Here is a 26672-nt window from a genome sequence, read left to right as displayed (position 1 = left end):
AGATTCTGGAACAGTAGTTTTCTTCTATATATGGCATAAGACTTTTATTCCATTCAATAACGTGGTTGGTTGTAGAGAAGTGGGAAGAAAGGCCAGAAATATCTTGTCTGTTGTTTCTAACATAGCTGATGTGTTCCTTTTGTCTCACTTCATAGCGTCTAGATGTCTGACCAACGTAACTTAGACCACTGGAACAAGGGATGTTATAAACTCTTGCATGTTTGTAGAAAGGATTGAAATCTTTTGGTGATCTTAGAAATTTCTGGATAGTTTCAACTGGCTTGAAGGTCACACTAATATTGTGTGGTTTTAGGAGGTGAGCTAGTTTTTTGAAGATGGTACCAACGTATGGAATAGTTATAGTAGTTATATATTGGGTGTCATCACGTTGTCTTTGTGGTATATCAGAGAAGAGAATCTTGTTAACAAGTCCTCTAGGGTAGCCATTTAGGAGTAGATTGTTTTATATTTTATTTAATTCTTCTTGTAGATCATTATGGTCTGTGGTGAATTGTATAGCTCTTTTCTTTAGCATATGAATAATGCTGAGTTTTTAGGAGATGTGGTGGGATGAGCTAAAGTTTAGATAACGTCCAGTATTTGTTGGTTTTCTATAAACTGATAAGTTGACATTGTTATTTTCTTTTTTCTTTATTATGATGTCAAGGAATAGTAGTTGTTTGTCTTTTTCAAGATCTAGTGTGAATTTGATAGTATGGTGGAACATATTGAATTTGTTTAGATAATCTAATAGCTCTTCCTTTTTGTGGTTCCAAATGATAAAGATGTCATCAACAAATCTGAACCATGCCTTAGGTTTTGGATTAATTTGAGATAAGATTTTACTTTCAAGATCTTCCATAAATAAGTCAGCACAAAAGGGTGAGAGGAGGCTGTCCATGGCCAATCCGGTTAATTGTTTGTAAATTGTTTTCTTCCATATGAAATAGTTAGAAGATAGACAGTGACTAAACAATGAAGAGACATCTTGTGGGAATAAGTTGTCTAAGATGTTGATAACTTCAACCACTGGAATGTTGGTAAACAGGAAAGTGACACCAAGGCAAGTATATCATTTTCAGAGATAGAGATGTTTTTTAATTTTTCTATAAAATGTTGAGAGTTTTTAATATAAGTATCTGAATTATGGATGTGTTGTTGTAGAATTTTAGCTAGATATTTTGACAGTAAATACGTTGGAGAGCTGATTCCATCCACTACTGGGCGGATGAGGAGCCATCCTTATATATTTTTGGAACGCCATATAGTCTAGGAGTTAGAGGATGCATAGATTTTAACTTTTTAATTATATTTGCAGGCCAGTTTGTCATCTGCCATAATAATTCATTGGTATCGTTATGTTTTTTTAACGTAGGATCTGTGTTAAGTACGTTATAGACTGATGTATCCGATAAAAGATTGTTGAGCTTGTCTTCATGATCTTTTGGGTTTAAGATGATAGTGCTGTTCCCTTTGTGCACCTTAAGTATGATGATGTCTTTGTTGTTCTTTAAGTTGAATAGTGTTCTGTTTTCATAGGGGTGACATTGGTGAGGAGATCTTGAAGGAGACGAGAGGATTACGTCGAAGCCTTTTTTGAGAATAGCAGTATCGGGTTTAGTTAGTATGTGCTTAGATTGGTTAACGATCACTTTGTTGTCTGGTACAGAAGGTTTTGACTCAATAAGATTATTATACAAATGATTGAATTTCTCGATTTGTGTTCGTTTGCTATTTCTGAAGGTTTTATCATAACTTTTGTAAATCATATTATCTAGAACTTGTCAAATATCTTCATAGAGATGTCTGTGAAGAACTCATAGCATTTTGAGTCTGTTTGGCTTAAAGTAAGTCTTGTATGATGTATTCTTTCACATAAAAGAGCAAGAGATGTTTTACGATAAATGTGTTTAGCTTGTCTAGAATTAAAAAGCTGTCTGAGATGTAAGAACTTTGGGATAACGTTGTTGTCTCGACATCTTTTTAAAAAAGTTAAATTATTTAAAAACTTTGCTTTTTTACACTTTAAAAGTTCAAGCTAACGTACCTTCTGTTTAGTGATCTCATCGATCCTGTTCATATTAGAAATTGTTAATTCTTGACCACAAAGATTAATGAAAATTAACTATTATTTAGATATGGGTCAAGTGTAGGTGAATAACTAATTTAATTGCCAACTAGAAGTGAGACAAAAGGAACACATTAGCTATGTTAGAATTAAAGACAACAGACAAGATATTTCTGGACTTTTTTCCCACTTCTCTACAACCAACCACATTATTGAATGGAATAAAAGTCTTATGCCATATATAGAAGAAAACTACTGTTCCAGAATCTTCAAAGAAGCTGCTACAGTCACCCATTACCCATTCCGCAAATAACCTCAACAGGAACCAAGATTTAATCCTATCATATATATGGAAGACTTTAATTAGATCAATAAACACACAAGAAATGAACTTCAGTGCAAACTACAAAATGCATCTCAACAAGTAAATCATGTATCCGCGACGCGTATTGTTTCACGTGCACTACTATTTTGTTATTGAAATAGAATTGTTAGAACGTTTAGCTTGTAACTTTCATTTCCTGATTGTACTCTGATGAAGCCTACAGCGAAACGAGTTGGTAATTAAATTAGTTATTCATCTACACTTGACCAATATCTAAATAATAGTTAATTTTCACTAATCTTTGTGATAAAGAATTAACAATTTCTTATAAGTCTTTTTAATGTTCAGAATAAAAAATAAAAAAAAACAGACTTTTTAAATTTCTAACATAATAAATCCGAATGTTGACCAAAACAAAAATTTTAAGAGTTTGTGTGTGCATGCGTTAGTGTATGTGCACAGGAACGTGTACGTGAATCCCATGCATGAAAAGTTATAAAGTACATTCAGTACTGTGGAAACTCTGTTTTAACCTAACTAGAACAGGATTTTTAGTTAGATAATCTTGAAACCCTGTTCTAGATACCAAACATGGAACCTTTTTTCAATCGCTTCAAATCTCCACAAGTGATTTTGGCTTAAGTGACTTATTTTTTGTGATTTTGGATGTTTTTATGCAAATGTTGTTTACATGAAGTTTGTTTTTGTACTTTTATGTTTATATTTTAATTTATCCCAATTTTATGATTCATATATACAGTATATGTATTTCTTAAATAAATAAAAGAGAAGAAATTCAAAAGGGATGGCGGAAGAATAAATCTTGTGTCATGAAGCAAAGAGACTTCTGAATTTCACCAAATAATTACAAATTCCTTTCAGTTGAAATCACATATAATATCATGGAACATAAGCTTCAAATCCTGTAAAAAACTACTGCTATTATTAAAAAAGATAGGTGAAGTTGGTGCATTTCATACCCTTTTTATGTCATATAAACAATTGCTAAAACAACGAGTGTTGTTTTAAATAAACACACACACACACACACACACACACACACACACACACACACACACACACACACACACACACACACACACACACAGGAAGGAAAGTGATCGCAGCATCAAAATGTGAGAGCCTTGCATTAAATAAGAAATGCTTAAATGAAGTGCCTGATTGATTTCATTAAGTTTTTTTTTTTTCATTTTATGGAAGTATTAATGAAGATTAAATGTTTTAAAATCAGCATGTCAAAAGTTCTAAAGAGTAACAAACAAGTACAATGCAAAAATATCTATCTGAACCTTAAGATATATCGATGCACTAGAAATTAAAAAAAAAAAAAAAAAAAAATTTAAAAAATAATTGCAGCAGAGTGTATTGAGTACTTGACATACAATGTATGAAACCATGTTCATAAAAAGAATACATAAATAAGTAGGAATCTATTTTCAACAGATTTAGAGCTAACAAACATTTGTACACTTATGAAAAAATCTCCAACCAAAAATAAATTTCTAATCCTTTAAATAACCATAGCTCTACACACACACAAACTGAAGATTATGCAAATGACTGTGTGCACAGAGAAGCAGCTTGTTTTTAAGAACTGAATGTGCATTACTAATAATTGTTTAAATCTTACTATAAATTTAGAAACCAAAGAATATACTTAAAAAATAGCACATCCATCAGCAATGTTAAAGTATGTATGCAGTATAGCTATCGCAGATCCCAGTCAGTCACTTCTGACGTGAAAACAAAGAAGGGAATGGTACAGTTCTGTCACATTAAAACACAAATATTTTAGGAATTATGTACATTTTTTATAAATAATCTGTTAAGAATAGAAGTACAGTAACTACTGTTTACGTGACCACACCAGGAAGGCAGTTTGCTGTTCTGGTAACTGAAAAATCGGAGAATTGAAGTACAATTACATGGTGGTCAGCCAGCAGTCAGTTGACATGCAAGGGTCAGTTAATTGAAGTTTCATTGTTTTGAAGATCCGATAAACAGTAGATCACTATGCAGTCTTGTTTGAAAGCGCAACAATAAACAAATAATTTACATCATGTTATATTAAAAAATAGTTAACATTCGAGTAATATAAAAATTCAACAACAACAAAGGAATTTTTACTTTTTTTTTTTTAAATTGCATGATTGAAAATTTTATGTCACGATATGAAGCCTTAGAAGTAATATGTATTATTAGAGATTTCAACTCTCTTATACAGATTTTCTCACATCTATTATTTTAACAAGACCAAATTTTATCTGCAAAGCACACTGAGATGAGGCACACTGCAATGAGAACACCATTTTATCATAACTTTGTTTACGGTGCATTTCGGTAATACAATACTGAAGGCCAAGGTAATTCAGTGAATTATGTTTGTACTTCTCCATATATATATATATATATATATATATATATAAAATAGTATCAATCATAAAAAACTTAGTTACCATATTTTTGTTTCCAAGTAGATGTCAAGAATAGATGATCAATGTTCTTTACTTATAATACTACACAGACTGTTCATTCTGCTACACATAAAAACTATCTAGTTTTTTTTTTTAAAAAAGCTTATACTAGTTTTTTATTTTTTTATATTTTTTTTTTGGCTTTTCATATGTATTTATGAAAGAAATATTCTGAGTTTACTCAAAAATATTCTTTAGAATAAACTAATAAGGATTCAATATTTCTTGTAGAGTGAAAGAGCAATATGTACAGTGAATTTCACCCTCGAAGCACAGCTTGGAAGGAAAGAATGCTTCACTGGCAAATATCTGACATGTTTACATCTATTAAAAAGCAGAACTGCTTTTTTTTTTTCAAATTCTAAAATCACCATCCTTATTACATACATATGCAAACACATGCATGCATACATACATACACATACAGAAACACATATATGTAGCGCTCATGAAGTCCAAAAACAATTATCTTTCAATCTTGTGCTGAATGTTCAATTTTTAAAAAAGAAATGATACTCTGGTGCGTCGAGGCTCGCCCTTGGCCCTCCTTGGGCCTAGACCATACTGTCAAATATTGGGATCAGATGCACTTTGTCCACCATCTTTAAGAGGCAATCCTGTGGTTGCTGTGGGACCATCAAGATATATATAATCTTCTGCATCATTACGGTATAGAGAGAGAGCACGAGACCGGCTAGTAATTCCTCGGAAGTCAAGATTAAACTAAAAGAATTATTAGAAGTCACTAAGAGCTTATAATTTATTTTTTTTTAAATACAATACAATGCAAGACTGTTTAAAAAGTTGAAGAAAAATACTGAAACATTTATACTTTTGGAAACTTCATAGATGCTAATAAAATAAGAGAGGGGAAAATATCAATAAATGAAAAAAAAAATGCAATAATATGTGTTCCAGAAGAATAAGTAGACAAAAAAAAGTGCATTTCATGATGACATTTTGTCTAATTTTACCATTAGACAAAATTAGTTTAATGGTCCATTTAGTTGGACCATTAAACTGGTCCAACTAAACTGAGGCAATCTTTTTTAAACAGACTGATCCTAAATAATAATTTTCATTAAATTTGAGTCAGAGAATTATTATAATTTCAAAATAAATTTTGCCAAAAAGTTTTCCAGTTATAGTGGGGAGAGAGAGAGAGAGAGAGAGAAAATTTGTCCTCAACCAGTCTCAAACTTAAAACTGAAAAGTACTGTGCTACACCGTAACAACATATTCATCAGCTTTGGAAGTGTTTTAAGTTGAATTTTCAACCTGTCAATGTTTGCATTATTCTCACAAGACTATCACAAGAAAATCAAAAAAAAATTAAGTGACTGTCACATACTTTTTGTGCCTCTGCAAATGGTCTAAAAAAAAAAACAGCTGGCTTAGCAAATCTGTGGGTGAATTCCCAATGCTACATTTCAGTAAAATCTTTGCAGCCAGCATCCATGAATAAAAATTATGAAGCCTTCTATATAATCATTCAGGGGAAAAAAATGTTTTGCCACTTAGATGTCATTTCTAATCAAATCAGAATCATGCAGCTTGGCTATTTGTAATACTTTATTAAAAAATGCTTTACCATATGAAAATTCTCCCTAATGTCCATCTAGTAAACATCTCTCAAATTTAAATATCTTAATCATAACACCCCATTCCACTAAGCTCTGCAGATTACACACTCTCATTTTGTCTTCAACCAATATTCTGCAGTCATGTTATAATTTTTATTATCTGCCTTTGTACACTCTCCTCGTGATTAGATCTGAGCACAGCAATCCAAATGTGGTAATCAAAGCCCTATGCAATAACATCTGGCACTGAAATACATACGTTCTTCTACCTCTTATGTATGGGATCAATAGAAAGTGAACATATAGAAGAGATTACACAAAAGCTGCCTAAGCATAATTTTTAGTGAATATGTCAAATGAAATGCATAAAGCGACAATATAATATGGATGGATGGTATGATGGGAAGTGAGTTGAATAAATTTCTATGGATTACAGAGATATCAAGCTAGTAGTATACAAACAGTACTTGAAGTAATAGTGACATATGAATTAGAGAGCTGGGTAAGAAATGAGACAGGAAAATCAGAGTACAAACAGACGGATTAATAGACAAATAGATGGATAAAATTAAATAAGTGTGGAATTTCAAGCAAAAAGAAAGTATTATGGAAGGAATATAAACAACAAGGTGACCTGCATGCCCATGAGCAATATAAAGCAAAAGCAAAAAGGGTAAATGAGTTAAGCAGGCCAAAGTAAATGAGTTTTTTTCACTATGTAGTAAGTAAGAGAAAGAATGATTATGGAAAGATAACTTTACTCAGTGCTAATGGTAGAAAAGTGACAGAAGCAGAATAAACAGTTCAGTTACTAACTAATCACTTTCCAAGGGCCTATCATCATGGCGACTCGGCAGTTACTGACATGAGCATTGAGGTAGATGAACTGAAGGTACTCAGTATATTGAAAAATATCAATGTGAATACAGCAGTGAGCCTAAATGGTATGTCAGCTCATATGCTTGTGCTATGACAATGTGCAGATGAAATGGCAGTGCCTCTGATGAAGCTGTTTAATCTAAGTCTCAGAACTGGCAAAGCTCCTAGGAAGTGAAAAGAGGGTAAGACCAGTGGTGAGCTATAAGGTGCTCGCGGGGGCTCGTGCGAGCCCTTTGCTAAATTTTTCTCAAATTTGCAAGCCCCTTGTTCTTCTTGTTTACTTTTTTTATTTTTTCAAAAAAAAAAATTTTATTTGAAACATATTAAGCAACAAACTCATACGGTAACCTAACAAAAATTAGCCTATTCGGCAGTGTATAGATTATTTATAATTATTGTTTCAACTCCTCTATAATGAATGCGTCCAAGTTTGAAAATAAAATAAGCACATTTATCCTTCTCCCTTCTGCTAGCCAATCATATGGTAAAACCAGTAGCCAATCATATGTTTTATAAAAGATTTCTTTCTTATTATATTTTGATAGTTAAAAATGTTTTTCTTATGTAAGATAAATTAACACAGTTGAATGTGTGCAAATATTTCATGTTTAGATCATAAAATATTTGTTTAAAAATGATAGCCTTTAGAGGCTGATTGTCCTCTCATACTTCTTGATTGGAATTTGTACACAAGCTGTATTAATAAACGTTTTCTTTTTTTTTTTTTTTTTTTTTGCTAGATGATGCGAGCACTTTGTTAAAATTTCCACAGCTCACCAATGGGTAAGACAGTTCTATTACATAAAGGTGGCTCCAAGGCAAATGTAGCAAATTAAAGACCAATTTAGTATTTCTGAAGTGGTGGTTAAATTATTGAAAAGTTGGTTAAAAGTAAAATGCAGGAATAGGTAGATAGGAATATGATACTATAGGGCAGGGGTGTTCAACCCGTCGATCGCAGAGCGATTTTTGGTCGATCTCTTGTGTATTCCTCCTTACTTACAAATTTAATTAAAACTGAAAACATAATATTTTATTTATCATTATATTGTATTATTTTTAATTCCTTTTAAGTGTATTGCTATTGTTTATTTATTTTTCGTTAAAATTGTCAAATCAGTAATTTTCTTATAAGTACGGGTAAATGAATTAATTTGGATCAGTGGAAGTCAAACAGCGAGCCAAGTGAATACGATTATAAGCAAAGTGTAAAAACTCGATTGTAGCTTAAATTTAAAAGCACATTACATCGATTTTTTACTTAGGTTAAGTACCATGTGAATATTGTAAAAAAATAAACTTTGTTTGTCTCGGTATAGTTTGTATTAGATGTTTTTGTAAATAACTCTTTTGAAGCTAACTGTATATACCGCTTTAATAAAAATATGTTAGAGTGTTAAAAACAAAGGCAATGTTTTTGTCGCCGAAGCTGTACGTGGCGGCATTAGAAAGATTGTTATTGAAACGAGTATGTATGAGAAAAGCTTGCAGGCTCTAAGTGCAAACATCTCCGAAGTCAGTCAGAAAGAGTTCAAACAACTTTCCGATGGCCGACAACTTACAATCAAAAGAAAGCGAAGGAGAACAAAAGACGTGCCCAACTTGAAACTTAAGATTAAAGACTCATACCGATTCTTTGGGGGTTGCCGAACTTCATGCGGGGTCTAGGATGCCTAATAAAAAGGGATTGAAGCAAGCAGAAGGGGTCCTGGTTCCAGAATTACTGTCAGAGAGGAGGCCTCCCAGTCCAGAGTCACCTTCAGAGAGACTGCCTGGATCCACGTTGCTTGAGAGAGGAGTTCCTCACTTCCAGAAAGCAGCTTCTCGGTTCGAGACGTCGCTAGAGACTACTTCTAGGCCACAGACAAGGTTTCAAATTGCAGAAAGGAAGAGTTCCAACTGCCGGAGAAAAGTTGACAGGCCAGGTTAATGTCAGACATTCACCAGTGTGTTGCGTTTTCATTACAATTTGATGAATCAAACAACTTCACTGATATTGCTCAGTAAATGGTATTTATTTGCATGGTATTTCAAGATTATTCAAGTAAAGAAGAACTTTTGAAAATTATACCATTATTGGAAAGGACTAGGGAAGAAGACATTTTATCGGCATTTGATGAATTTGTGAAATAACACAAACTTCCGCTTTTTAAACTTGTGTCTATTACTACTGATGGTGCTCCTGCAATGATAGGTAATAAACCAGGCTTCATTTCATTATATAAAAATGATGACAAATATCCAGATATTTTAACGTACCACTGTATTATTCACCAACAAGTACTGTGTAGTAAAAGATTAAACACAAAAGATGTTTTAGATATTGTATTTAAAATTGTAAATTCTGTTTGAGGAAAAGCCCTGCAACGGCGGTTATTTAAATTACAGGCAGATGATGATAGGGAACTTTTGTTGTACATTAATGTTTGCAGGCTCAGCAGAACTCTCTAATTAATATAAGAAAGATTTCTTATATTAATTAGAGATATAAAAAATTTTCTTGATTTTCTGAAAAAATTTTCTTAAAAAGAAGATATTTATCCTCAATTGAGTGATAAAAGATGGTTGTTACACTTATAATTTTTAGTAGATTTCTGTACGAAATTAAGCAATTTAAATTTAGAGTTACAAGGTAGAGATAAAAATTTAATTGACATGTTAAATTCAATAAAAACTTTCCAACAATACTTACTTTTATTAAAGAAAAATATAAATGACTGCGAATTTAGACATCTCCCATATTTACTAAAATTTTTTGAACAAAATCAAGAAATGCTTCCCTATGATTTAAAAGAATTTATTCGTGAAATAGAATTAGTTGAGGAAGAAATAAATTCAAGATTTAAAGATTTTAATAAAACTGAAATGATTGTATCTTTTATCACTAATCCATTTCAAGAAAACTTGAACATCACAGAAATTTCAAATAAAATTAGTTTGCTGTTTTATATAAACCAAGCTGAAGTAGAACTTGAAATAATAAACATTCAGAATAGTTTACATTTAAAATCAATAAACAATGAAGTCATTTGGAAGTATGCACATGAAAATTTCCCAATATTAACTGATATTGTGTGAAAAATTCTGTCGTGTTTCGGATCGACATACTTGTCAGAATCCGCTTTTTCAAATATGACTGTCATAAAAAATCAATTAAGAAACCAAATTACAAATGATCATTTGGATGATTGTCTGCGATTGGCCACTTCTTCATATCAACTTGACTATGAGAATATTGCAAGGTCCAAACAATGCCAAATTTCACATTAACTTCTTTTTTTTTTTTTTTTTAATCAACCAGCATTTCTTGTAACTTGTGAGTTTGTAATCAATCTGTTGTTTTTTTTAACTTTGTTTTCCAAAATAGAGAAATAAATATTTTATTCCAATATTTTTTTTTGTATTAAAATAATTAAAAGTGATAAATAAATTTTTAAATACACAAATAAAGTTTTTAGTTGTGTATTTTTTTTTTTTTTAGTTGTTTATTTGTGCGTAATCAGATATCAGGTTGGGGGAACGTGATCTATATAAGAGAGTAGATCACCGAATAACTTATATATAAGAGAGTAGATCACCGAATAACTTATATATAAGAGAGTAGATCGCGAAATAACTTTTTATAGAAAAGTAGCTCGCGTAGTAAAAAAGGTTGAACACCACTGCTATAGGGGATAACATGGTTTTGTAAAAGGTAGGTCTTGCCTCAGTAATTTATTTACATTTTATAATAAGCTGACAGTAGAACTGAAGAAAGGAAATGACTACACCATGATAACTCTTGGACTTTGCAAAGGCATTTCATAAAATACTGCATGGAAAACTATCATAAGTTGGAGCAAATGGGAATGGATACGAGGCTGGTGCCATGAACAGGTGGGTGACCAACAGACAAGTCAGCCACCCTTCTATTCATGATATAGCAGTAGATTTGAAGGGGGATATTCAGTGTTTGCTAATGATGCAAAATTCTGGAGGGCAATAGTTGATATAGATATCTTACAGGATGATTTAAGTAAATTGGTAGTGTGGGAAAAGGACAATGGTTATCAATTCAATGTTGTAAAATGTAAGGTAATGCAATTCAGAATGAAAAGATTATACACTTCATATCATATTTGATGATATAAGTTTACAGGAAACTGATGCAGTTAGGGATTTGGGGGTGGATAGAGATTTAAAATTCAGAGTGCATATTGCAAGAGTTGGCAAAATAGCTCAGAGGATTACTTTGATACCGAAGAACACACTGGCAAGTAAAGATAGGGAGGTTATTATCCCTTTTTATGAAGCTATGATTCGGCCAAATGTTGACAACTGTGCATAGATTTTGTCACCTGCATTTCTTGGGAATGAGGAGGTGGAAGAGAGGATTCAGAAACAGGTAACCAAGCTGGTGACAGGTCTATGGAATGTTCCCTATAAGGATAGATTGAGGAATGTGTGGGGGTTGCAGAGTTTAGCTGACAGGCAGAGTAGAATGGATATGATGGCACCTAGTTACTAACGGGATTCTATAAGATTGGTGGAAAAGAAATTTTTCAATACATGGGGAGCAGGGGAAAAACAATGGTTCATATTTGGAAGTTGTCTAAGAGTGTGGTTAGTAATGGTATGCAGACTTTCTTTACTTGGAGAGTAATGAATAAGTGGAATGGATTGCCAGAGGTGTTTGTGAGTGCCCCAACAGTGAATAGGTTTAAGTACATGTATGATAGGTATTGTGTTAATGAATACAGTGGGTCTTCCAGAATGAGTCTTTTGATTCCATGGATTATCTATATAAATAACTATAATCATATATAGCCAATGAGGGTATATAGCAGAAAATGACTTGCTTTCAAACAAGAAGTAAAGAATAGACAATCCCACCAAGTCCATTATTATAATCTGAAATCATTTTGTGTAACTTCAAGAGATCTCTTATAAAATTTTTGGAGTTTTAAAACCAGGATATGCTACTTTGACAACACAGCACAAGTAGTAAAGGCTGTGACTGTTATAAAAGCAAATCAATACAAAGTTTGTAAGAAACTGAAATGTTGATTATTAGTAATTACAACAGAAACTAACCTTGGTTGCACAGACTAGACAAGTTGTTACTACTTTAGAAATAATATTCATCAGATTTTTAGTCTCCTGAATAACATTATCTACCTGGAAATGTACCAAAAAAGATATGATGAGTTACTTTGAAACTAAAACACATGTGAATAAATAAAAGGCAATTTATAATGATAAAATATTTATTCATTTCAAAACTTACTACATTGGTATTAAGAAATCAAAGTTTATGAAATTATTAACATGGTACCATCTTAAGTGGTGTATGAGTTACACTAATTAAAAGAATCTCTGAGAGCTGTGCATTTTACTCTTTTCTGAACATGAGCTGCTGTTATCAGGACTTCACTGAGAACCAAAAATCAAAATTGCTGTCTAGTGAGTGAAGCCTTAAACTTGTGTTGGACAAACATATTAGAGATTGTTAATTACTTCTTATAATACAACACAAGTAAAATGTGCAATATTTTAATTTCACTAATATTTGACATACAATATTGAGGGATTTTCAAGGATAGAAGCAAACATAGCAAAATTAAATAAGTACATGGAATTTCAAGAAAATATTCATATATTTTGATTACTTCCTCTGGTTGCAGAAAGTGACTAGCTTTTTTTTTTTTTTTCAACATCCAAGTTTAAGCATAGCTGGAGAAAAAAATCCCACATAACTATCACTTTTTCAAGGTGAAAGTTATAATAGTTTTTTGTCGATCTTACCATCTTACTGTATGTAAGCTTCAAGCAATAGTCTGCCAATCCACTTTGACCATTATCGGTACCAGGAATGTTCATAGGATATGCTGCCAACTCTCTTATTATGGACAGCCTGGGAGATCTGCAGCTAAAAATCTAGAGAGAAACAATAGCAATACATAATTCAGTATGAACAAAGCAGGCTGGCACAGACCATATGTGAGTGATATCTCAGACTCAGTAAGATAGAGAAAAACTGTTACCTTAAAAAATTTCTGCTTCAAAAGAGAATGGTCATTCTGGAAATCATTTTATACGCCACAAAAATTTCTATTCTAAACACACTTGAATATGAAAAACTGAATATTTCGATGACTGTTTCTCCACCTAAATAAAAAGCCCACCTTTGACTATGCACTGTGCACATAGCTAAAAAATCTGAATATATGCTCAAAATTCCATGTTCTTATTTAATTTTGCTTTGTTTGCCTTTATCATCATTATTATTATTATTGAAAATGTCTTGAGTATCATAGGTGAAATACTGAATTAAAACACTGAATTTTGTTAACTGAGGCCCACAAAAAAAAAACAAAAAAAAAACAAAGAGAGAGTTGTCATATCATCGCTCCTTTTACCAGCAGAAGTCTGAGAGACAGCATTCTTGCAGCAAGCAAGAAAACAAGGCCGACAACATCGATCCTAACTGTCAAGAAATCTCCCAATACCAATCTATATATCTGAACACTGGACTCCATGCTTTAAAAATCTTTTATACTAGGCAAGGAAAACAAAAACAGAGGAAAATACAAGTTTCTGTGGACTAAGGATTCACAGATATTTATGAGACAGAATTAAATCACCTGAGTTTATATAATTGCAAGAGAATCTGACCTACACAGCCTACTAATATAATGCATTAACTCTCCACATCCTTAAGAACAAGATTTAAAATAACTTTAAAAATTAAAAACCATATCATGGAGATCTCAAATCTAGGCAAACATATCCAGCCAAAAAATATAAACTTCAAAGACTGACTCTTTGAAGAAATGGAAAGACAACAATTCCACCAATTTCCACCACACTATCATACATACAAATATAAGAAGTGTAAAGAAATACTGGCTTACATTGATAACACTGCTCAACTACACCTTGACAAACATAGATGTACTAATACTGACTGAAGTTGCCAAAAATGACACAGAAACTTATGCATACAACATTGATAATTATCAGACCTACACTTTATGTAGACCAAATAAAAGAGAAGGTGTCATTATGGCATTTATCAAAGAAGAAAAATACATTGTGACAAAAACAAACTCGTTTCAAACATGCAGAAACACTAATTTTGGAAATCACAAATAGCGACAAATACAAAATAAACATAATATGCAGATCCCCACATAATAATCCACTCATCTTTCTGCATGAATTAGAATCATGGCTAAGTGGCATTGAACCACGTACAACACATCACCTCATCCTAATAGGAGACATTAACATAAATACTCTTGACCATGCTTCTTCAACCACTAACACATACCTAGATATACTAAGTCAGTACAAACATAAATCCTACCATAAACTCTCCAACAAGAGAAGAGATAGTCAACAATTCACTAAATCATGCATCGACCACATCAACATACGGGTGGCAGCCCATACATTAGTACTGCGACACTGCAGCACTCCCAAGGAAAAAATGAAAAATTTAAATTTTGTTTGTGTTTATAAATAATAACAATGCTTACAATATTATACAAATGCAATACAACACGTTAAAGGTTACAGCTTATGTTTTGACATTGATTGAATAGTTAATTGGAATTGTTCGATTAACGCTTTAGATTGCGAAACAGATGCACTGTGATCTAACGCCGATATTCGTTTGCGCTTGTCATTGAACGTTACGTCATTCCCACACTGCCTAAATGGCAGTGTATCTTTAGTATCCTTACGTACATTATTTCTGTGAGATATGAAACGTTTATTATTGGTGCGGGTGCGTGGCGAACTATTTTTTGTCAATCATATTTTATTTTGTGAAAATAACATATAATTATTTATTTATTATAGATACAAGGCGGAATTATGACATGTGTCACTGTTGAAAATATGAAAAGAATTATATTTTTTTCAATTATCGTTACACAAAACAAATGCACTGCTATCTAACGCTGTTATTTGTTTGTGCTTGTCATTGCTATTGATACGAAACTTTTATTATTGGTGTTTGTTCGTGGTGAGGAATAAATATTTTTAATATGTAAAATTCGTTACTGATTAGGAAAAAAAAATTTTTTTTTTTTGTATATGCATCATCCCCACTTAAAATTTTCACCGGCCACCACTGTGTCCAATACATCCAATTGGATACATCCAATTACTGATGATATATGTATATCCATTACATATACATCATCAGTAATTAATGTCAAAATTGCAGATCACTATGTCTTAACTTCATTTCATTATGCCACCCCCCCCCCCCTTTCCAACACCACAAAACTTGACAAAATTATCATATTAACCATGCTACCAGCCAGGACGTATATATACGTCCACATTAACATGGATGCAAAGTGCATATTAAAATTGTAATACCATTGGTATTACATTGAAATTTATGATGGATATGAAGCTTTTGAGGGTGCATATTAGATCTTTAATGGCCGGTAAGGTGGCTAAAGAGCATTGTCAATAACCTTGTAAAAAATACAAACGAACTGCCTACTTAAAAGAAATGATCCTGTAACTTTATATGAGAACTTTCAACTAATGTTCACAGAAATATACAAAAAAGAAACAAAGTCTACACAAACGAGGTGACAAACCGACAATAATCCATGGATAAATGGTGACTTTCTAAATAGTATTATTGTAAAGGAAAATCTATGGAAAAGACTAAAAAAGTCACCAAGTAACACTCATCTACAAAGATTATATAAAAACACGGAAATCAACTAACAACAAAAATTCGTAGGGAAAAATGACACCACTACTATCAAAAATTTATGAAATATAATGAAAACATGGGCTACACTTAACAAATTACTAACAGAAGAAAAAAGAAAACTTCACTGCAAGAGTTTATCGCAAAAAGCTTTGGTCAGGATATGAACCAAAAGAAACTAGTAGAAATATTCAACCACTCCTTCAGAAACAATATCACACAACTCAAAAAAGATAATCTACCAACAATCAACAAAAAATTACCAGCACAAAGGCAATAGCAAACTATTTATTTTCCTCCAGTAACAAAACAAGAACTGAAAGAAGTGCTCTTACAGCTCTAAAAACAAATACTACTCCAGGAATAAGACTCGCAGACCTTTTTACGCACTTTGAACAGATAAATCCTATACTTCTGAGACTTATGAACATGATATTCAACGCTGGTGTATTATTCCACAACAACTAAAACTGTGATAATCATGCCGATTTACAAACATAGCAAAAGAAACAATACACAGAACTAAAGACCAATAGCTAATCTACCAATCATCTCCAAAATTCTTGAAAAAATAACACACACACACACACACACACACACACACTAGACTACAGAACTATTTACAAAAGTACAACATTCGTTTTGTGATATTCTGTGATATCACAAAACCAATGTGGCTTCCAGAAAACAAAAAGCACTATCACCTTATTAGAAGATATTGTGGATGCCATAAACATGGCTCTCAATAAAAACAAGTTTGCTGTCCTTATACTTATTGACATAACTAAAGCGTTTGATACACTTGAACATGATATACTGCTGGGCAAACTACATTCAATCGGAATAAGCGGAACACTGCATACCTGGTTCATGAACTATCTCTCAAAGAGAACACAAGTGAAAAAAATAGCCACACATTACAGCCGGGATATACAGATAAAACACAGAATCCTACAAGGGGCTAAATTATCATCTACCCTGTTCAACATATACATTAACGACATTCACAACTTGACCACACGAAATAAAATATATCAATATGCAGATGTGCTACTAGCAGTCCACAAAGACATCAACATTGTTCTTTCCAAAGCACAACAAGACCTAAATGAAATCACAACTTACTTCTACTCAATTATAATGAATAGCACCAAAATGCAGATGTTAATTATACATAATCCGAGAATCATGTGCACCGCACCACAATCACTACACTGTCACACATACCAACAAAAAATTTAACATTAACAACATTAGCATTAGCAACAAAAAATAGCTGCCAATGCCCAGAAATCACACCCTAGTGATTTCTGGGCATTAGCTAATTGCTAATCACAAATTAACTAATCACTACAATTAACTTCAAAGTCATAATATCTTAACCAACAATAATAAGGATGATAATTATAATTATTATTGTTGTTATTATTGCACCCATAACACATGAAAAAAATACCTTGGCCTTTACACAGATTGCCACTACAAATGGACAAACATACAGAATACCTACATACTAAACTCTGCATCATTGCAGCAAAACTTTTCCCAAGTAATAGACATAATTCCATATAATGTAAGAAAACTCCTATATCATGGTATCTGCGAATAGCTACTTAGGTACGGTGTAACAATCTACACAAACATATCAAACAGCCATCTAGTGAAAATAGAAACATTACACTGGAAAATTATTTCAACAGTGATTTGGAGGCCTCACATACAACAGCCAATAACTGAGCCCTATATGGCAATGCACAAAATCCTGAGCATAAGAAATCTGAAATACTACTTAATGTTACTAAGGAATTACTTCAACAACACCTATTGTAACAACAGAGACATGTATCACTCTTCACATTATTTGGGGAAATTAAATTGGCCATGATTTTTTGGGACCCCCAGCTAGAGCCTCGTGCACCTGTGTATAAGTATGGCCTTGCCATTCACCATCTGGGTCACTCGCCTCTGAATCTTCTCCACCACTTCCTCATCCCCAAGAAATCCAGGAGACCAGACTTGAGCACAGTAATCCAGATGTGGACATATCAAGGCCTTATAAAAAGGAATAACAACTTCCTTATCTCTACTTGTGTTCTTTAACAGCCAAGTAATCTTATGGGCTACTTTAGCGACCTTAGCAATATGTCCTCTAAACTTCAACTCCTTTAACTTCAGATGTATCATCTGAAGGACTAAACAAACAGTGATAAAAAGAATCTGGATTTGAAAATGTATCTAACGAAAGCATCAGAAAGTTTGACTAACCAAAGTAATCGCTTTGCTTCCATATGGAAAGAGTGATCGTGCAGTCGTAACTTTGGATTTGTTTAGTTGGTTGGTTGGTTAATTTATAGTTTATTGGTGCAAGGCTACACCAAGTACACAAGGAATTAATTAATAGTCAGAAAAAGTTAAATTAATAAATAATATGTAAGTCATGCAATTTGTCTGAGTATGATAACATCTGCCTGCATATGTGGCTTAGCTAGATAGGTAAAAATTTCATTCCTCTCTCATGCAAAGTGCTGGCACTTCACCAGAATATGACAAATGGAGCATAGCAAGATGCTCCATTTGTCATATTCCTCTCTTCTATTTCTACATTGACTAGGCTACTTAATTTCAGACTTAAATATCACATAATTTGTCAGTGCTTCCTGCATGATGACTTCCATTGGGCAAGTTTCAATCTTATAAACGGTTTGTAGTCTGTATATTGAACAGTCAAACAGTACATCAAAAAAGTATGAGCTCATCAAGCAGCTGCAGTTGCAGTCTCATCACCCTTAATTCCACATGTGGCTAGAAATCCAGCACAACTGAATAGTAAAATTAAAGGTCCTCATTTTGTACATGTGTAACAGCTCATATAGCACTGGATGTAGATTATATTGGTTGGTAGTTAATTTTCCACTTGGTTAGATTGAAATAAATTTAGTTCAATCCTTTATCTAAGTGTAAGCAAACAAAGTTTGTGCCTGAAGTATCTTCAGGACTGAGGCAACTCATAGTAAAGGTGGACCAAGCTCTCATCACTCCTTGTCCCAGTATCTCCCATAATGCAAAACACATCTCCTTGCGGACATGTATAATGCTATGCATTAAGGGAAGGATCACTACCCAGAGCTTGGTCCATCTTTACTACAAGTTGCCTCAGTCCTGAAGATACTTCAGGTGCAAACATTGTTTGCTTACACATGGATAAAGGATTAAACTAAATTTATTACAGTCTAACTAAGTGGAAAATAAACTACCAACATCTTTCTCTAAATCCAGAGTAATTTAATAATAAGGTGGTACACCCTTTTGGCAACTCATATAGGTAAATATGACCTCTCCTTCTGCCTTAGTATCACTACTTCTGGGTCTGGCTCCCACTAATGAGACCTCAGTAAAGGTCAAAACTGGTCTGGGTAGTGACCCTTCCCTTAATGCATAGCATTATACATGTCTGCAAGGAGATGTGCTCTGCATTATGGGAGATACTGGGACAAGGAGTGATGAGAGCTTGGTCCACCTTTACTATGAGTTGCCTCAGTCCTGAAGATACTTCAGGTGCAAACTTTGTTTGCTTACACTTGGATAAAAGATTAAACTCAATTTATTATGATGTGGATTATACATAGGAGAAGAGAGGAGATAGCCTGTAAAGAGCTCAATGAGTCTTCATAAATTATGCACTTTTGGCAGCAGTTTCTTTTATATGCACAAGTGGAAGCTGAATAGCATGCTACTCCACTGTATAATTACTGCAATCGTGTGAGATCTGGTTGGAGACAATAATGTCATGAAGAACAGCCAGCAGAGATTTCTGATCTTGAAGTATCAATATAGATGGGCAAGAAATCAGAGCAGCTGCTCTGTGTGCCTTAAATACTGCAAGTAGATAGATGGAGTATGAGATTTCTGTAATTGACAAAGTGAGAAGTTGCAGGATGGAGTGCAAACCTGAATTGGAGGAATACTGTCATGTTTGGCACAGGCAATGTTGTCAACTTTCATGCCAATAGCTTACATAATCTCTTCCCTTACATAAAAGGTGGAAGGTCACTACCCAGACTGGTAGTGATCATAATGTATAACAGGGGTGTTCAACCCGTCGATCGCGGAGCGATTTTTGGTTGATCTCTTGTGTATTCCTCCTTACTTACAAATTTAATTAAAACTGAAAACATAATATTTTATTTATCGTTATTTTGTATTATTTTTAATTCACTTTAAGTGTATTGCTATTGTTTATTTATTTTTCATTAATATTGGCAAATCAGTAATTTTCTTACAAGTACGGGTAAATGAATTAATTTGGATCAGTGGAAGTCAAACAGCGAGTCGAGTGAATACGATTATAAGCAAAGTGTAAAAACTAAATTGCAGCTTAAATATCAAATATTTAAAAGCACATTACATTGAATGTGAATACTGTAAAAAAATAAACTTTGTTTGTCTCGGTATAGTTTGTATTAGATGTTTTTGTAAATAACTCTTTTGAAGCTAACTGTATATAGTGCTTTAATAAGAATATATTAGAGTGTTAAAAACAAAGGCAATTTTTTTGTCCCCGAAGCTGTAAATAGCGGCATTAGAAAGATTGTTATTGAAACTTTTATGTATGAGAAAGGCTTGCAGGCTCAAAGTGCAAACATCTCCGGTCAGTCAGAAAGAGTTCAAACAACTTTCCGATGGCTGGCAACTTACAATCAAAGGAAAGCGGAGGAGAACAAAAGACGTGCCAAACTTCAAACTTAAGATGAAAGACTCGTACCGATTTTTTGGGGGTTGCCGACTTCATGCGAGGTCTCAGAGGAAGCCTAATAAAAAGGGATTGAAGCAAGCAGAAGGGGTCCCAGTTCCAGAATTACTGTCAGAGAGGAGGCCTCCAAGTCCAGAGTCACCTTCAGAGAGACTGCCTGGATGCACGTTGCTTGAGAGAGGAGTTCCTCGCTTCCAGAAAGCAGCTTCTCGGTTCGAGACGTCACTAGAGACTACTTCTAGGTCACAGACAAGGTTTCAAATTGCAGAAAAGAAGAGTTCCAATTGCTTCCAATTCCAAATGTCAGACATTCACCAGTGTGTTGCGTTTTCATTACAATTTGATGAATCAAACGACTTCACTGATATGGCTCAGTTAACAGTATTTATTCGCATGGTATTTCAAGATTATTCAAGTAAAGAAGAACTTTTGAAAATTATACTATTATTGGGAAGGACCAGGAGAGAAGACATTTTTTTGGCATTTGATGAATTTGTGAAACAACACAAACTTCCACTTTTTAAACTTGTGTCTATTACTACTGATGGTGCTCCTGCAATGATAGGTAATAAATCAGGCTTCATTTCATTATGTAAAAAGGATGACAAATATCTAGATATTTTAACGTACCACTGTATTATTCCAACAAGTACTGTATAGTAAAAGATTAAACACAAAAGATGTTTTGGATATTACATTTAAAATTGTAAATTCTGTTTGAGGAAAATCCCTGCAATGGCGGTTATTTAAATTACAGGCAGATGATGATAGGGAACTTCTGTTGTACAATAATGTTCGCTGCCTCAGCAGAAGTCAATTTTTAGAAAGATTTCTTGTATTAATTAACGATATAAAAATTTTTCTTGATGAAAAAGGAGATATTTATCCACAATTGAGTGATAAAAGATGGTTGTTACGGTTATCATTTTTAGTAGATTTCTGTACGAAATTAAGCAATTTAAATTTAGAGTTACAAGGTAGAGATAAAAATTTAATTGACATGTTAAATTCAATAAAAACTTTCCAACAATACTTACTTTTATTAAAGAAAAATATAAATGACTGCGAATTTAGACATCTCCCATATTTACTAAAATTTTTTGAACAAAATCAAGAAATGCTTCCCTATGATTTAAAAGAATTTATTCGTGAAATAGAATTAGTTGAGGAAGAAATAAATTTAAGATTTAAAGATTTTAATAAAACTGAAATGATTGTATCTTTTATCAATAATCCATTTCAAGAAAACTTGAAATGGATTACACTGGCCAACAAAAAAAAAAAAATTTTTCTGCTGATTATGATCTGACACTTGTTTTTTACTAATTTGGGTGCGCTGATTTCAAATATCAAACCGATTTTTCTCTATCACATCAGGTTTTGCTAATTTGTAAGTTTTTGATAGTTTTAAGGGGGCAGTACTATTTAGAGGATCAAAATAATCGATTTCTTAATATTATTTTCTGAAAGTATGTACTTTTAAAAATCTGTTCCTAACTTTTTATCAAGAAATTCAAAAAATTCCCAAAGATATAGCCTATTATTCAAAGCAGTGCGCAGATCAGAATCGGAGTGCTCACCGCTCTTGCTTGTTAGTAAACGAATAAATGCATAAGAACCTGCAATGGCATTTACTGGCGCTTTGAATGCGAGAGAGGCCGATAACCGACCTAATAATTTAGGTGATGAAAAGTAGGCGATGACAACTGCCTAAAACAAATGAATGCTATATGCATCATAGCAGACAAAGAACGATAGAAATCAGTCAATCGTTAATCGATCGTGAAAGTATGATGAGCGCTTATAACATTTCAATAAAGTCTCTGGTTTTTTTGTCTTGTTAATTGCATGTTAGTCGGCAGTGAAGAAAATACATCATGTCTACTACTCGAAATTGTGTCAATAGTGTAGATTCCTTCTGCTACATTTGTGGCAGCTTTACTGTTCCCAGTCAAAGGACAAATATCACTGATTTCGTTAAGAAATGTTCTTTGCATACTTTGACATAAAAATTGCAGATCAGGACAAGTCATGGGCTCCAAATAAAGTGTGTAAGTCATGTATAGAAAATTTACGACAGTGGAGCAAGGGAAAATGCCAAAAATTAGCTTTTGGCATTCCGATGATTTGGCGTGCACCGAAAAATCACGTAGATAATTGCTATTTTTGTTTAGTTCAGACTTCTAGTTATAATAAGAAGAATAAGAAAAAAATTGTGTATCCAAATCTCGACTCAGCAATTCGGCCAGTTGCTCATTCCAATGAAATAGCTGTGCCAATTTATAAAGGACTTCCTTTACTTGAGAACGAGCATGATTGGGATATGCCAGATGTTCTTGAGGAGCAAGACCCGGATGTTGATTTAGACAATGAAAATTTAATTTCTAGTTCTGAACAACAACGTTTTACTCAAGCGGAATTGGATGGCTTAGTAAGAGATTTGGGCCTATCAATGGAATCATCGGAATTGTTAGCTTCAAGATTAAATGAAAAAAACTTACTGGGGCAAGATACGAAGATAACTTTTTATCGTAGCAGGGAAAGTAATCTTGTACAATATTTTAAACACGAGTGTGGGTTTGTTTACTGTAACAATGTGTCAGGTTTACTAACTGAAATGAGTGTTGTACAATATCATCCAAATGAGTGGCGTTTATTTATCGACAGTTCAAGCAGAAGTCTCAAGTGTGTCTTACTACACAATGGGAATGTATATGGCTCAATCCTATTGGCTATTCAGTCCACTTAAAGGAAACATATGAGGACATTAAAAAAATTCTGAAGTTATTAAAATATACAGACCATAACTGGATCATCTGTGTGGATCTTAAAATGGTGAACTTTTTACTTGGCTTTCAAAGAGGATATACGAAGTTTCTGTGTTTTTTATGCTTCTGGGATAGTCGAGCTAGAAACCAACACTGGAGTCAGAAACATTGGCCTCTTAGAATATCCTTAAATGTTGGAGAACAGAATGTTATAAATCAACCTTTAATCGACAGAGAAAAAATCATTTTTCCTCTACACATCAAACTAGGGCTTATGAAGCAGTATGTTAAAGGTTTAGATTTACAAGGTGACTGTTTCCAATACATTATGTGAAAAATTTCCACGACTTAGTTATGAAAAAATTAAAGCCGGTGTATTTTGATGGACCGCAAATTAGAACTTTAATGAGAGACCCAAATTTCATCAACTCTATGAACGAAATTGAGAAAGAGGCCTGGACTTCATTTACGATGGTTGCGAATAATTTTCTTGGAAACAAAAAAGTGTGCAATTACAAAGATCTAGTGGAAACAATGCTTTAAAATTTCCAGCGCCTAGGTTGCAACACGAGCATAAAGCTTCATTTCCTATACAGTCATCTTGATGGATTTCCCAAGAATTTAGGTGCTGTAAGCAATGAACAAGGCAAAAGATTTCATCAAGACTTAAAAACTATGGAAGATCAGTACCAAGTAAGATGGGATTCTCACATGATGGCCAACTACTGTTGGAGTATTCAAAGGGATTGCCAAAACAGAACACACAGCAGAAATTGCTACAAACAAAAATTTATTCCCTGAAACTCATGTGTAAGTAAAATTGTTATTTTTTTATAAATATTCTTGTAATTTTAATGAATATTGTTAAGTAGTTATGTATCTAATTATCGGCCTCTCTTGCATTCAAAGCGCCAGTACATGCCATTGCAGGTTCTTACGCATTTATTCGTTTACTAACAAACAAGAACGGTGAGCGCTCCGATTCTGATCTGTGCACTGCTTTGAATAATAGGCTATATCTTTGGGGATTTTTCAAATTTCTTGATAAAAAGTTAGGAACAGATTTTTAAAAGTACATACTTTCAGAAAATAATATTAAAAAATCGATTTTTTTTGATCCTCTAAATAGTACTGCCTCCTTAAAACTATCAAAAACTTAAAAATCAGCAAAAAGAAAATGCCATAAAGGAAAAACCTGACGTGATAGAGAAAAATGGGTTTGATATTTGAAATCAGCGCATCTAAATTAGTAAAAAACAAGTCTCATATAAAAGTCAGCAAAAATTGTGTTGGACTGTGTTATTGATAAATAATCCATTTCAAATTTTCATCCATCACAGAAATCAACCATCACAGAAATTTCAAATAAAATTAGTGGGCTGTTTGATATAAACAGCCCACTAATTTAGCTGAGGCAGAACTTGAGATAATAAACATTCAGAATAGTTTACATTTAAAATCAATAAACAATGAAACAATGAAATGAGTTTTTATCAATAATCCACTTCAAAAATACTTGAACATCACAGAAATTTCAAATAAAATTAGTGGACTGTGAGATAATAAACATTCAAAATAGTTTACATTTAAAATCAATAAACAATGAAGTCATTTGGAAGTATGCATATGAAAAATTCTCAATATTAACTGATATTGCGCGAAAAATTCTGTCGTGTGTCGGATCGACATACTTGTCAGAATCTGCTTTTTCAAATATGACCATTATAAAAAATCAATTAAGAAACCAAATTACAAATGATCATTTGGATAATTGTCTGTGATTGGCCACTTCTTCATATTAACTTGACTATGAAAATATTGCGAGGTCCAAACAATGCCAAATTTCACATCAACTTTTTTTTATTTTAATCAACCAGCATTTCCTGTAACTTGTGAGTTTGTAATCAATCTGTTTTTTTTTTTTTAACTTTGGTTTTCCAAAATAAAGAAATAAATATTTTATTCCAATATATTTGTTTTTTTTTGTTGTATTAAAATAATTAAAAGTGATAAATAAATTTTTAAATACACAAATAAAGTTTTTAGTTGTGTACTTTTTTTTAGTTGTTTATTTGAGCATAATCAGATATCAGGTTGGGGGGATGTGATCTATATAAGAGAGTAGATTGCAAATAACTTATATATAGGAGAGTAGATCGCTGAATAACTTTTTATAGAAAAGTAGCTCGCATAGTAAAAAAGGTTGAACACCACTGATGTATAACATCAAGCATCCCCTAGGAGATGTGTTTTACACTATGGTTAATACTAAGAATAGTGATCAGAACTTTACCCACCTTTGCAATGAGTTGCCCTAGTGTTGAACTATGTGCTTTAGCTTATGCTACAGTCTGCCGAAACTTTTATAGTTTGCTATATTCTGCATGAAACTCTTTGATTCCTATCCTTGAGTTTCTTATTTGGCTTTGAAATAATGTGGGATTTAATATCCCCTTAATTTAAATAATGTTACTTTGCCGAAGTGAAACCTATTGGCTCTTTATTTAAGTAAATGTTTTTCTCTATACTTAACATGGCTTGCAGTAAGTCGATTTTGTGCCATTGAATTTCTTAAAAAAGTTTTAATTCTTTTGAGAACTGAGAAACACCTTTCAGGTTCAGCCATTGTCATATTTGTAGTAATTATTATTTGTAGAAGTTTGAATACTTCAATGAAAGATTCACAAATTCCTGTCTTATACATTATATCATAAAGTTTTGTATGTCCTCACAAGTTTTTAAATTCTGGTCATTTATATAAAACACTTAATTCTGTATTTAGTCGCTCTTCATCTAAAGTTGGATATGCATCTACAGTTTCTTGTAGTTCAGTAATTGGGAATATTGATTTGTATTATTTTGAAAAATACAAGGAGATAATAATTTTGTTGCAGACAAGTGTTTTGTGAAGCAAAGTCACTCTTCTGCTTGTCATATAATATAATCGCACCCTTCTTTCAGTGCTTATTTATTATCTTGTTTTGAAAATCTTGCCCTTTTTGCCAAAGGAAAATACTCTTGCTTATTGATTAAAGGAAGGTTATTTCTTTTTTTCTTCAATAATCCTAGTAAACTCCTCCAC

At 32.8% G+C, this 26672-nt stretch overlaps 1 protein-coding gene across 2 annotated transcripts in view; it reads right to left on the bottom strand.

The window, feature by feature from the left end:
* Positions 1 to 4967: 4967 nt before the first annotated feature.
* The window catches only part of LOC150109360 (alpha-catulin-like), a 439125-nt gene continuing 417420 nt past the window's right edge, over positions 4968 to 26672 (bottom strand). For both annotated transcript variants that reach the window (XM_090407671.1, XM_090407679.1), the window contains 2 exons: positions 12424 to 12507; positions 4968 to 5611 (listed from right to left, as the gene is read on the bottom strand). In XM_090407671.1, the coding sequence (XP_090263797.1) occupies positions 5456 to 5611; positions 12424 to 12507 (240 nt within the window). In that variant the 3' untranslated portion in view covers positions 4968 to 5455. The remainder of the gene's footprint in view (positions 5612 to 12423; positions 12508 to 26672) is intronic.

This window comes from Typopeltis vanoorti, chromosome 2 (assembly GCF_054136105.1).
Source record: "Typopeltis vanoorti isolate ZY-2024b chromosome 2, IOZ_Tvanoo_1.0, whole genome shotgun sequence".
Lineage (NCBI taxonomy): Eukaryota > Metazoa > Arthropoda > Arachnida > Uropygi > Thelyphonidae > Typopeltis > Typopeltis vanoorti.
Note: the sequence above shows the minus strand (reverse complement) of the source record. Positions and strands in the feature narration are given on the sequence as shown.